The sequence below is a fragment of the Python bivittatus genome, unplaced genomic scaffold (assembly GCF_059951505.1).
Source record: "Python bivittatus isolate LINGU-HERP-01145 unplaced genomic scaffold, Pbiv_v1 ctg000610_np1212, whole genome shotgun sequence".
Lineage (NCBI taxonomy): Eukaryota > Metazoa > Chordata > Lepidosauria > Squamata > Pythonidae > Python > Python bivittatus.
In genome coordinates this window covers 59,032,901-59,045,681 of record NW_028277088.1, presented here as the reverse complement: position 1 = coordinate 59,045,681, position 12,781 = coordinate 59,032,901, and the positions used below count along the sequence as shown (strand labels likewise).

General features: G+C 36.9%; 1 protein-coding gene across 9 annotated transcripts in view; it reads left to right on the top strand.

Annotated features, from left to right (window-relative positions):
• INVS (inversin) overlaps window positions 1-12,781 on the top strand; it is a 120,523-nt gene that overhangs the window by 102,106 nt on the left and 5,636 nt on the right. For all 9 annotated transcript variants that reach the window (XM_088150137.1, XM_088150143.1, XM_088150136.1 and 6 more), the window contains 3 exons: window positions 5,714-6,015; window positions 10,018-10,801; window positions 11,930-12,162. In XM_088150137.1, the coding sequence (XP_088006263.1) occupies window positions 5,714-6,015; window positions 10,018-10,801; window positions 11,930-12,162 (1,319 nt within the window). The remainder of the gene's footprint in view (window positions 1-5,713; window positions 6,016-10,017; window positions 10,802-11,929; window positions 12,163-12,781) is intronic.

The following is a 12,781-nucleotide window of genomic DNA, read 5'->3' as shown; positions in this document are numbered from 1 at the left end:
GTGAGGAAACCCCAAATCTAGTTTGAAATAATTTGCAGCAGAATTCATTTCCTTATCAAATAAGATAAATGACAGAGAGATGCTAATCCATATGCTCAATCCCTTTCCCATCTGGTTCCATTGTGCTTCCCCATTTCAAATTATTTATATGCTTAATAACTACACATTGCATACTTTCAGGTCTACACATGCAAATCAGGTAGTATAATTAAATCTACCAGTTCAGGGAGAAAGTAGGAAATACTGCTTCTTAATATTGCCTCACACAAATTCTCTGCAAAAAGACTTGCTCAAAAATTGAGTTTCATCACTTCCGGGGGAGTAATGGCGGATTGAGGACAGCTCCGTTTTTGCAGAGCCAACAACCACAGCAGCTTAGAGGAGCTGGCAAAAGGTCCAGCTTTTTGGAACCATCTCCAAATAAAGGAGATGACTGTAATGGATGGCATGAGCAGGGAAGATTCTGGAATGGAAGTTCAAGGTTGTTAGGAAGGGGGAGAGACATTCCAGAGCAAGTGCCTCCTCAGCCCGCAACAAGAGTGTGGGAAGATGAAGAGGATGAGGCTGGCCCCTCCCTAGGGTCTCACAGGGTATATCCACTATTTGCTTTGGCATAGGTTTAGTTTGGCAAGATTCTGTCTATTAGGTGCAAGCTAATAAAGGAACTGAACTGTATTGGATTGCCTTGCTGTTCCTGGGCTGAACCTGACAATGACTGGATCACCCACCACTATTCCTTACAGAGGCTCCCTTTGAGGAGTTCTCATTTTAGCGATCTCCAGCAGGTTGAGCGCTCTGGGAGTCGCGGGAAACATCGAGGCCAAGCCACGGTTCAGAGCCTTTAAAAGGACAATAAATTTGCTTTCACTTCCTCTTTTAATTACCATCAGAAATTACTTATTAGCAACTTACTTGGTCATTAAAGATCTTCTGAAAAGCAAGTTGCTGTACACTGGGAGAATTTCCTTCTATCCTGGAAGAAAAAGGATTTAAGAAAGTTTAAAGATTAAAAAGAAAAATCTTAACTTTTGGAAGCAGTGAAAGGGAGTTAAGAATGCTGACTGGGGATGATTAAGGGGCCAGATGGATTTGGAAGAACAGGGTTTTTTCTTTTTAATGGACTGTTAAATTTTATAAAAATACAGCAGATGATTTTGGAGTTAATTGTAAGAAACCTTACTGTGGGAAAGTTTTGGCTCTGAAAATAAAAGGTAAGACTGGGTTTTGAAGGTTAACTAGAGGGAACTAGAGAGTGATTAAAGGAAAAGATACATCCTAACATAATGGAGGAACATTGCCTTACTATAGAAGAGTTTAAATCTGTTTGGGAACAATGTGTTCAGGACTTATTTTTAAAATTGGATCTAACAGAGGTTATAGGGGAAAAAAAGATTCTACTGGATAAAACAGGAGCTGAGGATGATTTGAATAAGGAGTTTAAAATGGACTTTAAACAAATGCCAGATTGTAAAAGAGATATGGAAGATATGGAAAAAGATGTTGTGGATCTGAAAATGGACTTAAAGAAGTTTGATTACAAGAGTGACATGGAGAAAGAAGTTGTAATGGATATACAAACTTTGCTGGCTGATGTTTTAACAATTAAAGGGGATACCCAGATTACAAATCAGAAGAGTGAATTGGAGAGTTATTTTATTTTGGATCCACAGAAGGGAAGTGTTAAATCTCTGAAGTTGCTTCTGAAAACAGACAGGGAGAAAATGGTAAGAAATCACTATGTGGGACTTTATTTGAAGAAGTGACTGAAGTTCAAGACTCTTAAAAAGAAGAAAAAGGTGTTCAAAGTGGACTTATTTGACCAGGGTTAAATTGTATAAGTTTTGATTTTGGGTTGTTATTATTGGAATCTTTTTTCTGACCAGGAGTGCAAGACAATGTAAAGATTTTTTCACAAAGGGATAAATTTTTTACCTCCTACATGTTAGAGAAAGTTATGGGTTAGAATGTAAAAGGGACCTATTGGATCTAGTTTAAAATATACATGTTACTATTATTGATATTCTTTATGCTTTGGGGGATGTTTTAATGTTTTATTTATTAGAGAAAGTTATGAGTCAAAATGTAAATTAGATTTAATTGTTTAAGCTTAAAACATATGGGTTATTATTACTAGCACTCTTAATGCTTTTGCTGTGTAAGACTGATGAAATTTTTTTTATGATTTGGTTATTTAGTGATGAGAATTAGGAAGAAGAGCTTCTTTTTCTGTAATATCAAAGAAGGTGTTAAATTACTGTAAATGCTTATACTTGTCTGGAGGGAGGGGGAAGTCATTTTTTATATATCTTTCTTTTTCTTTTTCCTTTTTCTAATTATGTATTGCCTTTTAATTATATAAAACTCTAATAAAATATTATGAAAAAAATGAGTTTCATGACTTACCTGTTCCTTATATGTTTATTTGACTTTTATATAAAGGGCATCATCTAAACATGCATTCTCATACTTGGGAATTATAAATAATAGTACATTCAACTACATTTTAATTTACTTTTGTAAATTAATGCATGTGTCAACAAAGCTAGGTATAAATAAAGGTAAGGGAAATTAAAAACCACATAATAAGGCAGTCTTTGTATAAAGTGAAAGTGGACAGACCTTGACCTGTTTGCCTTGATCCAATTAAATTATGATCCTGTAAAGGTTTAGTGTAAAATGTGGAGTCCCTGGAGGATTCCCACAGACATTCTCAGAAATTAATAATGGTTGACTATCCAATTGTCTATGTAATACATAGTTTCTGATAAAGTGTAGATTCAGGGTTAATGCACAGATTAATGTAACAATGTAGCAATTAATGTAAAAATTTACTAAGGATGTGTTACATGACTCTATTGGAAAAAATTGAATGATATTGGGTGATATCAAAGGTTGTATCTAGGATACCTGTTTTATACTAGAACTAAAGCTGGATTCCCAGTCAAAATCTTCCATAATTTTGCTTATATTAATCAGTTTGAATTGCTGTCCCAGATTTTCATTCAGCACAACCAAATTCAGAATTACATGCAAAAACTTCATGTTCCACTGAGTTGTGTATGGACTGCTTGCAATTTTAAATGTTCAAATCCCTTTTTTATGCCTATTAACAACCAAGTTCAAGCAGTATTTTAGAGCCACTGGTTCAGTTAATTCTTTGTTGCAGAGTCTCATTTGTATTTTTTTAATCTTTGAAGTGCCAGATAAATCTTTGATGTATTCAGTGAGTCTGTTATCCAGACATATATGGAATTCAGGGTGGTAAATTATATGTTTCTGCTGTGTTTGGATGAACTTTACTTATGTGATTTATTTTTTGGCTTAATGTGGGAAGTAATCAATGTACTCTATGTATTGTCGAAGGCTTTCACGGCCGGCATACAATGGCTGGTGTGGGTCTTCCAGGCTGTGTGGCCGTGGTCTTGAAGTTTTGTTTCCTAACGTTTCGCCAGCACCTGTGACCGGCATCTTCAGAGTGCAGGAGCACAGACAGGAGCAGTTCTTCCTTTGAAAGAAAAAAAAATTGTGTGGTGAAGTCTTAATTTGTCAGATTAAAATGGTGTTTTTATATTGTGTACAGGAAAGATATACTGTATGTTGTAAAGTAGTAATATCATTATTGTAAAATTTTTAAATAAGGTACTTTTTTGATGCCAAAGGCTAAATGATTCAGCTTTCCCAGAGTGTAATTTGCGGCTCACTTAGCAGCTTTTCATGCTTTGAGATTAAATGAGCTGCTTCTGAAGAGAATGCATGACAAGATAGCAATGACAGTTAAAATTAGGGCTTTTTCCTGACACATCTCATTGAAACCACACATTTCGGTATTGCTTCTGAAACACAGGAATCGATGAAGGCATGCTACATAAATAGTCTGCTGTGTGTCAACAGTCTACAAATCATGTTACAACATTTAAAGTTTAAAATAGCAGAGAATATTCTGATCTGACATTTACCATCTGTCCATTTTATAATATATCGTTTTGTCTTTTCAGGTTTTATTTGTTTGCTTCCATTTTTTGGCTTTGTATTGGATTTCTGCTTGCAACAAATTAACTGCATGGGGAAGGTTGTCATATTATTATAGGGCAAATTAAATGTCTTGCCAAAAAAATATCTCTTTAAAGGATGTAAGGGGACCAATCAATCTTGTCTTCAGAATCAGGGTGCTGCCTCGTGTTTCCACAAAGAATTGGGCTTTAGTTGTTGTGAATACAGTGCTTGGGCTGCAGATTCTTATGGGATCTTATGTATTTATATCCTGCTTTTTCTCTGGGAACTCAAGCAGCTTACATAAAGTTCTCCCCTAATTTTAATCCCTAGCAACAAACCTATAAGGTAAGGTCCGCTGAGATGTGATGTATGCTCCAGTGAGGTCTGTAGTCAAGAAGTGACTTGAACCTAGGTTTCCCTGATGTAAATCCAATACTTTCATCACTGCAATGAACCTCCTCTGCATATTGAATTGTGTATGGTAATATGATATGGTAATATGGTAATGAGCCATACTTTCATTAATTTTTGTTTCTGAATGTCTTTCAAAGGCAAACCTACATAGCATGTACTGTGGAGTCCTTGGGCTTCTCTGAGCTTGGTTCTTTTCTTGCAAACGTTTCATTACCCGGCTAGGTAATGAACATCTTCAGTGCTAGAATGGAATGGGGTTTGCTCTCTATATGCTGTGGCCTCCCTTGCCAGTGCTGGTGGGAGTGGGAGTTTTGTTTTGCTCCTCTGGTAGTTCCTTGATTAGCCTATGTTTACTGCTTGGTTGTGTGCCTGGTGGTTGTGTACCTTTGCTTATCTGGGTGATGATTGCTGGTGATTGATTGCTGGTGAGGGCACACAATCAAGCAGTAAACATAGGCTAATCAAGGAACTACCAGAGGAGCCAAACAAAACCCCCAACCCCACCAGTACTGGCAAGGCCACATATAAATAGAGAGCAAACCCCATCCCATTTTAGCACTGAAGATGTTACCCAGCCAGGTAATGAAACGTTTGCAAGAAAAGAACCAAGCTCAGAGAAGCCCAAGGACTCCACAGTTCAACCCTGAGCTACACGTATTCACCTCTATTGGTAGCATGTATTGTGTTGATTCAATTTAGACTGTAACCAAAACATTAATTGATAAAACTGCTTTATCCATGACCAGCAAGGTACAATGCCTGTTGTATGTGTGGTCCTTGCACTTCTATTTCTGGATTAGCTTTTCTTCATCTAGAATTGAATACTTGATCTGCTGCTATTATATTTTTAAGCTTTTTACTGCTGCTCTATTATTTATTCTATTGCTTATTTTATTTTCTATATACTATGTTTTAATGCAAGTTTTAACCATTTTAATTAATGCTTTAATTATTTTTATTAAAAAATAACTGGTTTTTTATATGAGAAGCAGATTTATTTTTTAAATCAATTTTTCATTCATGATGGTGTACAGCATTTTCTCAGTCTAAATCAATATCCCATATATTTTATATTAAATCTATAGATAAATATTCCAATGATATCAGTGAGATGTGTAAAAATTCTTAATTTTGGTTGGATTAGATCCTGTTTTACATGGTTAGTCTGTGATTAGCAGAAAAGGGGTACAAGTAATATGTGGTTTTAATCTTTTAAAATAATTTCTAACATTTTAAGATAAGGTTTTCAGTGAGAAACTCAAAATAGTTTCCATTAACTCTTAAATGTTATAAATATTGACTGTAGGAAACGTGAAGAAGAAAATAGAAGAAAAGCCTCAGAACAGCAGAAAGACATGCAGAATTCCAAAACTAATAAGGTCCAAGTGCAGCAGCAGGATTTGCCAGAGATGGAGAGAAGCCATTTGAGACTTCATACTCCACAGTCCTTTGTTCCACCTGGTAAAAGGCCTCCATCTGACAACATGTCACAAAATCAACCAGGAAAAAGCAAGAGAAGCACAACCACAGTTTTATCAAACAAAGTGAAGGTCAAGAACAAAGGTCCCTCAGTAGAGCTACTTGGTGAAGATCACAAAAGAAAAATGGGTTTGTAATCTCTTTTACCATTTGTCAGGGTTAAGAACAGTGCCTTCTTCTGAACAATAAAATGTGGGGACTGGGAAGACAAGAGTCCAGTGCTTTATACTACCAGATATAGCCATATTTGTGCCACTTGATTTGTGCCAAGTAAGCAGCTAGGGTATCCGTTCTATGATTTATGGAAGCAGCAGATTTTTGGTCAACAAAGGATAGCAGTGCTGGCTATATAAAAAGATGTGTTAGTATATAAAAATATAGAGATAGTAAAAGGAAAAGAAGCCACTGTAGATATTTGAGGAAGGGATTCAAACGGTTGGAATGATAAAAGCCTGGTAGACAGATAGAAAAGAATCAGCTAAAAAGAAAATCACAGCTACAACATAAAAGAGATTCAGTATAAGAGAATTAGCATATGTAGAAAAGTCGGGAAAAGTTTAGTAAGAATGGTAGCTGAGTAAAGAAATATCATTGCTCATTTTCATCAGGCATGTTTCAACAAAGAGAATGTGGCAAAAGCCAAACTGGATGGAATCTGAAGGAGCTCAGATGAGACAAAATTGAGACAGTTGAGATAAGCATTATGCTCCAGGAGTTCAACAGCAGGAAGAAAAGAAAAGAAATTGGAGAAATAGGATAGGTCATGGGATGGCCATTTTTTTAGAATATATTTTTTTTAATATGAAAGAGAGCAGTTAGAGGACAGATTGCTAAAATAACATGCTAGAGAAAATAGATGATAGGAGAAATGGCATCTAAAAATTGGGAGGGACCCCACTGAAGGGATATGTTTAAGGATTCAAAAAAGATTCTTTGTTCATCAAATGTGAAACTCGAGAGGGGAAGGCATTTCTAAGGAGGGATATGTTGGTAAGGTTCTATTCCATCACATGAATATATTATTGCATGAGTTTTCTGTTGAATGTTGAAACATACTTGGTAACGTAACTTGAGATTGCCACTAGTTGGTGAATTGTGGTTTTGTGTTAGTCAGCTATTATACTGACAAAGGTATTGATAAGAAAAATATGTGAAAACTTTATTTTAAAAAAAAACACATCATGGCCTCTGTGATTTACACATATGGGTTATGCGCTTGTATATAGGATATTCCTGTTTGGAATCTTCCAGAGGTGGACACCTGCCTGAATGTCAGTGTGCATGCCTTGGGAGGGAGGGGTGATTGCCATAATCTTCTCAGTTTTTTTTAATCTGTTACAGCAGTAACTCATCAGGAATTTATCTCCAACAAATGCAGTACTTCAAATTTGTTCTTTACTTCAATATATTTTCAGGGAACTTGGTTCTTCCCCCATCCCCAGTACTCCTGTCATGTTGTCTTAATGACGCTACTCTGCCAGTGCACAAAAAATGATAACATATTTCCTGTGACTCCTTTCCTTTGGCAAGGATTGCAAGTGCTGGGACCTTTGATATCAATCTTTTTGTCACTGACACCAACTGTCACTGCATCTCTGGCTGGAGAGGAAAGGTCTATACATCACTAAGTAATATTTCTTTGCAGTTGAATAATTCAGTTCTTTTACATCCTAGTCCCTTTCAAGTTTATGGCTTGATGCAGAGTAAGTTGATTGCATTCTTGGTATACTTTAGTGGTTACATCAACTCTATTTTGCCATGATCTGCATCAACTGCAACAGAAGTACCTTGAATCTACCAAAAGCACCTGATCTTCTGGAACTGTTTACTGTGATACATAAAAAGCACTGCTGATCTTTAAAAATTTCTTTCTGCTCTCCAGAAAGCGTTTATTTAGCAGCGGTCTCCATACCCCATGCCACAATAGACTGGGCTCCCATTTTCTAATGCTTAAGTCTAAACATTTTGAGCTATTAACAATTTGCTTGTTACAACCACTGTCAATAAAACTTCCCTTCTTGGTGGTGGTTATTTCAGCTGACAAGGTGAGTGAACTGTGTGTGCTCAGAATCTGTCCTTACCTGGTTGTACATCAGAAAACTATGGTCTTTTGGTTTGGCATTTTTCGTTTCTCTAATACTGTTTCTAGTTTTCCTATTATCCATGAATTAGTTATGTATTGCCTTGTCTTTTTTTGCAACTACTTGACTTTCTTAGAATGCTCATCTTTCAGCTACGTTTTTATCTTCAGAGGTACTACCATCCTTTTAGAAGGTCTTGTATTATTTGTTCACTGTAGAAACAAAATGAAAGGACTCCTGTTTTAAAGCCAATTATTCTTGAGGTGGGTTGTCAAGATTAAAACTACAGTATAAGAGAGCAAAGACTTGCCACTCAAGTAACATCCTTGGCTGTGTTTGAATGAAATATGCTACTTTCAAACTTGTGGCAGCCAGTTACTTGGTTTCAGCTCTTAATATATGTGAAGCACTTGAACTTTTGTTTAAGACTGCTTTGGCATGACTTTTGGCACAGTCTCTGTGAGCATCTGTACTTTCACCAGGTAAACAGCTTATTAGTCAACTGTAAGTGTGAATTACATAGACCACAGTGAAAAACTGGGCACTTACCTATAGCAATAGTTCTTTGGGTAGTAATCTATGAATTCACATAACCCAAACTCTGTCCCTGCTACAGTGCCTATTTTATTAGATTGTCATTAAAGAGCACTGCAGTAAACTTCAGAACATACGAGGCTAATGGGAATTGCACTTACACATGCAATTATATATAGGAGTGGGGTTCCTATCTAAAATCTTAGCGCTGCAAGATACTGAATAGTGTCAGATTCAGCCGGCACAGCACGGCCAACACCGCTGTTCAGTTTCACCTCCCCTAGTCAATTTCACCGCAGGCAGCAGAAAAGAGGAAGTAGGGTAAACCGCAAGTTAATTGCCGGCAGGTGGCAGCAATTGACTCGGGGCAGGAGCTGATACTTTGTAACAAAGCCGGCTTCCCTCGATCACCCCCAGGCAACGCAAACCGCAACGGCTCGGAAGGGCAGCAATCAGTGAGCAATTAAGAAGCCCCAGCTTCTTAGAAGAAAAGCCCAACGAATTTAACGACCCCACAAACAAAGGACAGTAATTAGGGAGACACAGAAACACTGCTGAATCTGCCATTTGGGTGAGGGGGAGAACACCGGCAGGCAAACTAGTAACCCAGGCAGTGGGGAGAAGGGTGGGAAAAGGGGTAACTCTGGGTCAAGGAGGGAACCCTATAAAACCGCTGTATATAACAGTGCCAAGCCAACCCTGGCTTTGTTTGTAACCACCTGCATTACACCTGAGTAAACTTCTTTGACTGAACATGTGTGTCAAGTCCACAAAGTCCAAACCCCAATTCAGAAGAATTCTCATGAAACCAGGCCTGGTTCAGATAAATGCTCCTTTATTGGTTGGGACATGCAGCTTGAAGCAAAACATTGCTAAAACTAAAGCCTGTGTAAACTTCCCTCTATTTATCCCTCCTCCCCTTGTTGCCTTGGCGCCACAATTCTTTTTCACCTGGTGGTGACCTCTTCCTTTCCTGGCCATCAGGCTACCACCGGTTTTGCCTGCAATCAGGTCTTGCCTTAATTGCCCATCTCAGTGTAAGCACCCTTAACTACCATCCCCCCTCCCTAGTCACAAATGGCAGAATCAAATCAAGCAAACCCCAATTGACTGCTATAGCTTTTTAAATTGACATTTGTTGGTTAATGCAGGTTCTGACACTGTGTTTCGTGAGAGTTTCATTCGTTGCGGAATGTGGCAACTCTTACAAATAGGATACTATAAAGGTTAATTATCTGAAAGGTATGAATTCACACGTGACTGCTTGAAAATTACTTATAGAATCCTCTTTTAGAATCCTGCAACCTTTATTTCCTAAGCTCTATTATTTGTTTAGGTTTAATATTTTATGTATTAAAACTTTAAACTGCCTCTAGCTTTAAAATTAGGTATTACAAGTTGACTTTGAAAAAAAAATCTATTTTTTGTATCGGAACAATATTGAGTCTCAAATTTGTTAAGCTAACCATAATTTAAGAAGTAATAAATGTATTTTTATTTATCTCTGTTTCTGTAGATGTATGTGAGGCAAACAGCAACAGCAAGTCTGCCTGTATCCCTTCGTATTCTTATAAGAATAATGACCAACACAGGCATCAAACAGTATCTGCTACCTTAGGCAGGGATGACAAAAAACATAAGCCTCCTGCAACAATAGCTGGTATGTTTACACACATCAGCAATAAAAGGCACAATTCAAACACTATATCTCCCAGCTCTGGGGAAAAATCAGACCATCAAAATTGGTCAGTAAAGAATGATATAAACCATTTTGAAGAAACAACAGTTTCTATTCAGGATGATAGATCCATTAGTAGAAGTAGTAGAAGTATAAGAAACTCAGGACAATGTAATATAGCACTTAAAAATAATCCACATCAGTTAAAAACAAAAAATAAAGAATTAAATAATGAAAAATGGTCCTTGGCTAGCACAAGCAGGCCTGGCAGTGCCACAGTAAGAAGAATAAACATTGAAAGGGATATTTCAAATGCTACAGTTACACAAATCAATAAGATAAAAAATAGTAAAGCCTGTTGTTCGGTGGCCAAGAATGCAAGTGTTACAAGGATTGCACTCAACAAGATGGCTGTGAATGGTGGTCATGGAGGTGATACAACCCTGAACAGAGAAGCTCTATTGATATCCAGGAATTCAGAAGATCAGCTGTGTTTTGTTCAGCACAAAAATGCATACCCTGAATCAGTTCAGATGCAAATAATAGAAAAAGAAAGAGCAAGAAAAGAGCTATTTCAGAGGAAGTATAATGCAGCAAACATCATTCAAAAGGCTTGGAGAAGGTATGGATGTCAGTAAATTCCTCCATTCTATCTCATTTTAATTATTACTAAAATCATGAGGCTTGGCATGTAATATAAATTTATGCTTTGGTATACTTTGAGCAATGTGATGTCAAGTATGCATATAATCAAATGAAATTGGAAGGAATGTGGTATGTAAACACGCAGAATGGTTAAAAAATGCCTGTTGTGTTGTGTTGTGTTGATTTGCACAGTGTTCCTCAACCTGATTTAGATTATGGCTCCCAGAATTCAGGAGTGGTAATTCAAGTAAACATGGAGGATAGAAAATTGAAAAATGCATCATTTCTGAATCTTCTTTTTCCAGTGTTAAAAGGGCATGTCAGCCAAGGATATATTATTCACATATTAACTTTCTACAATTTCAGATATCATAAAGGGCTTTGAAGCATAAGAATGTTAAATGATCAGATACAACAATGATGTGGAAATAGTGCAGTTAACATTTTTTAGCTATAGGAACACCCATTCTCATGAAGAAAGGACATATCTTTTTTGATGGTACTATCTATATTGGGCCTAAAAGCAGAATATCCAAGGGCCAAACAGTGGATCAGAGGAAGGCAAGAAAGTGAATGGGATTTTTGTACTCCTGAAATATGGAATATGACATTTTATGAAGAGTTTTGCCTCTATCAAGCCTTGGGCTTGATAATGAGAATATTTTTACAGATGAAAAGAAACTGATTATCCTGATGTTAAGGAACAGTTTTATTATCCATTTTTGAAATGTCTTTATATTCTAAAATGAGGAGTAAAATGTTTCCATAAGTTTTATAGATTTAAGGATTGAATTAATCTTATATGGATTTTTCCCCTTTTTCCTGGTTTGTTATTTCTCCTCTTTTTATGTTTGGCTTAATTTAATCACTGTATTATATGTAGGAGGTAGTACAATCCTGAGGTATGTACTACCTATAATAATAATACATCCCTGAGGTATTATTTTTGTTTACTACTTTTTTAAAACATTGAAAATGAGGTTAATACAATTAAGAGAAAATATCGTTTTTGCAAAAATTGAAAAAGAAAATGGTTCAAAGAAAACTCTGGAGTTAAAAAGTGGTAAGCTAAAACTGAATTCCTCACTTTGTTTTCTTCTTCTAGCTATCGGTTAAGAAAGCAATTCCTTCAGTTTTTTAGTGTGAAGCAGCAGTGTAAAGATGAAGATGAATGGCAACAAAAAACAGCTGCCCTGTGCATTAAGGTCATTTGGAACAAAAAGTTGAACTTTACTCCACTGAAAGCAGTTACTTCAGGCAAAATCCCAAAGGCCATGAACAAAAACAGCTCAGGAACCAACTTGGTACAGAAGTCAACCACTCTGAAGCAGATATATGGTAATCATGCATGCCACTAAATATGTATCTTGGGAAGTTGAGTCTTTTTTTTTTTTCAATCACAATTCTGTGTTATCACAGAGATGTCAAAGAACAAACACTATTAAAATGAATTTCATTTTCATGAATAAATGCAGCTGTATGGCAGCCGAGAAAAGGAAAGCTTTATATATATATAAAACAGACAGTAGCTGGATCCAGCAAAAAGGAGTTATTGTAATCTGAAACCATGGCTGTTTCATCTGTAGCTCTTGATGGGGTAGCCCTTCACCAGGATCTGGTGGAGAATCTGGGGATTCCCCTTGATTTAACCATTCCTGCTGGAACAGCAGGTAGAAATCATGGCCAGGAGACCCTTTGGACAGCTTTGGTGGGTCTCTCAGTTCCATCCTTTCTTGGACCAAGAGGGACTGAAGAGAGTGACTCAAGCTCTTGTCATGTCTCAGCTAGGCTACTGCAATTCATTGGGTTGGGCGGGGGGGGGGGGGGGCTGCCATTTAAGAATAGTTGGAAGCTATAGCTGGCACACAATTTAGCAGCCCTCCTGCTGACTAGCATTAGTTTAGCAGAATAATACTGCATTGGTTGCCAATAGGTTTCTAAGCCCAATTTAAGGTGC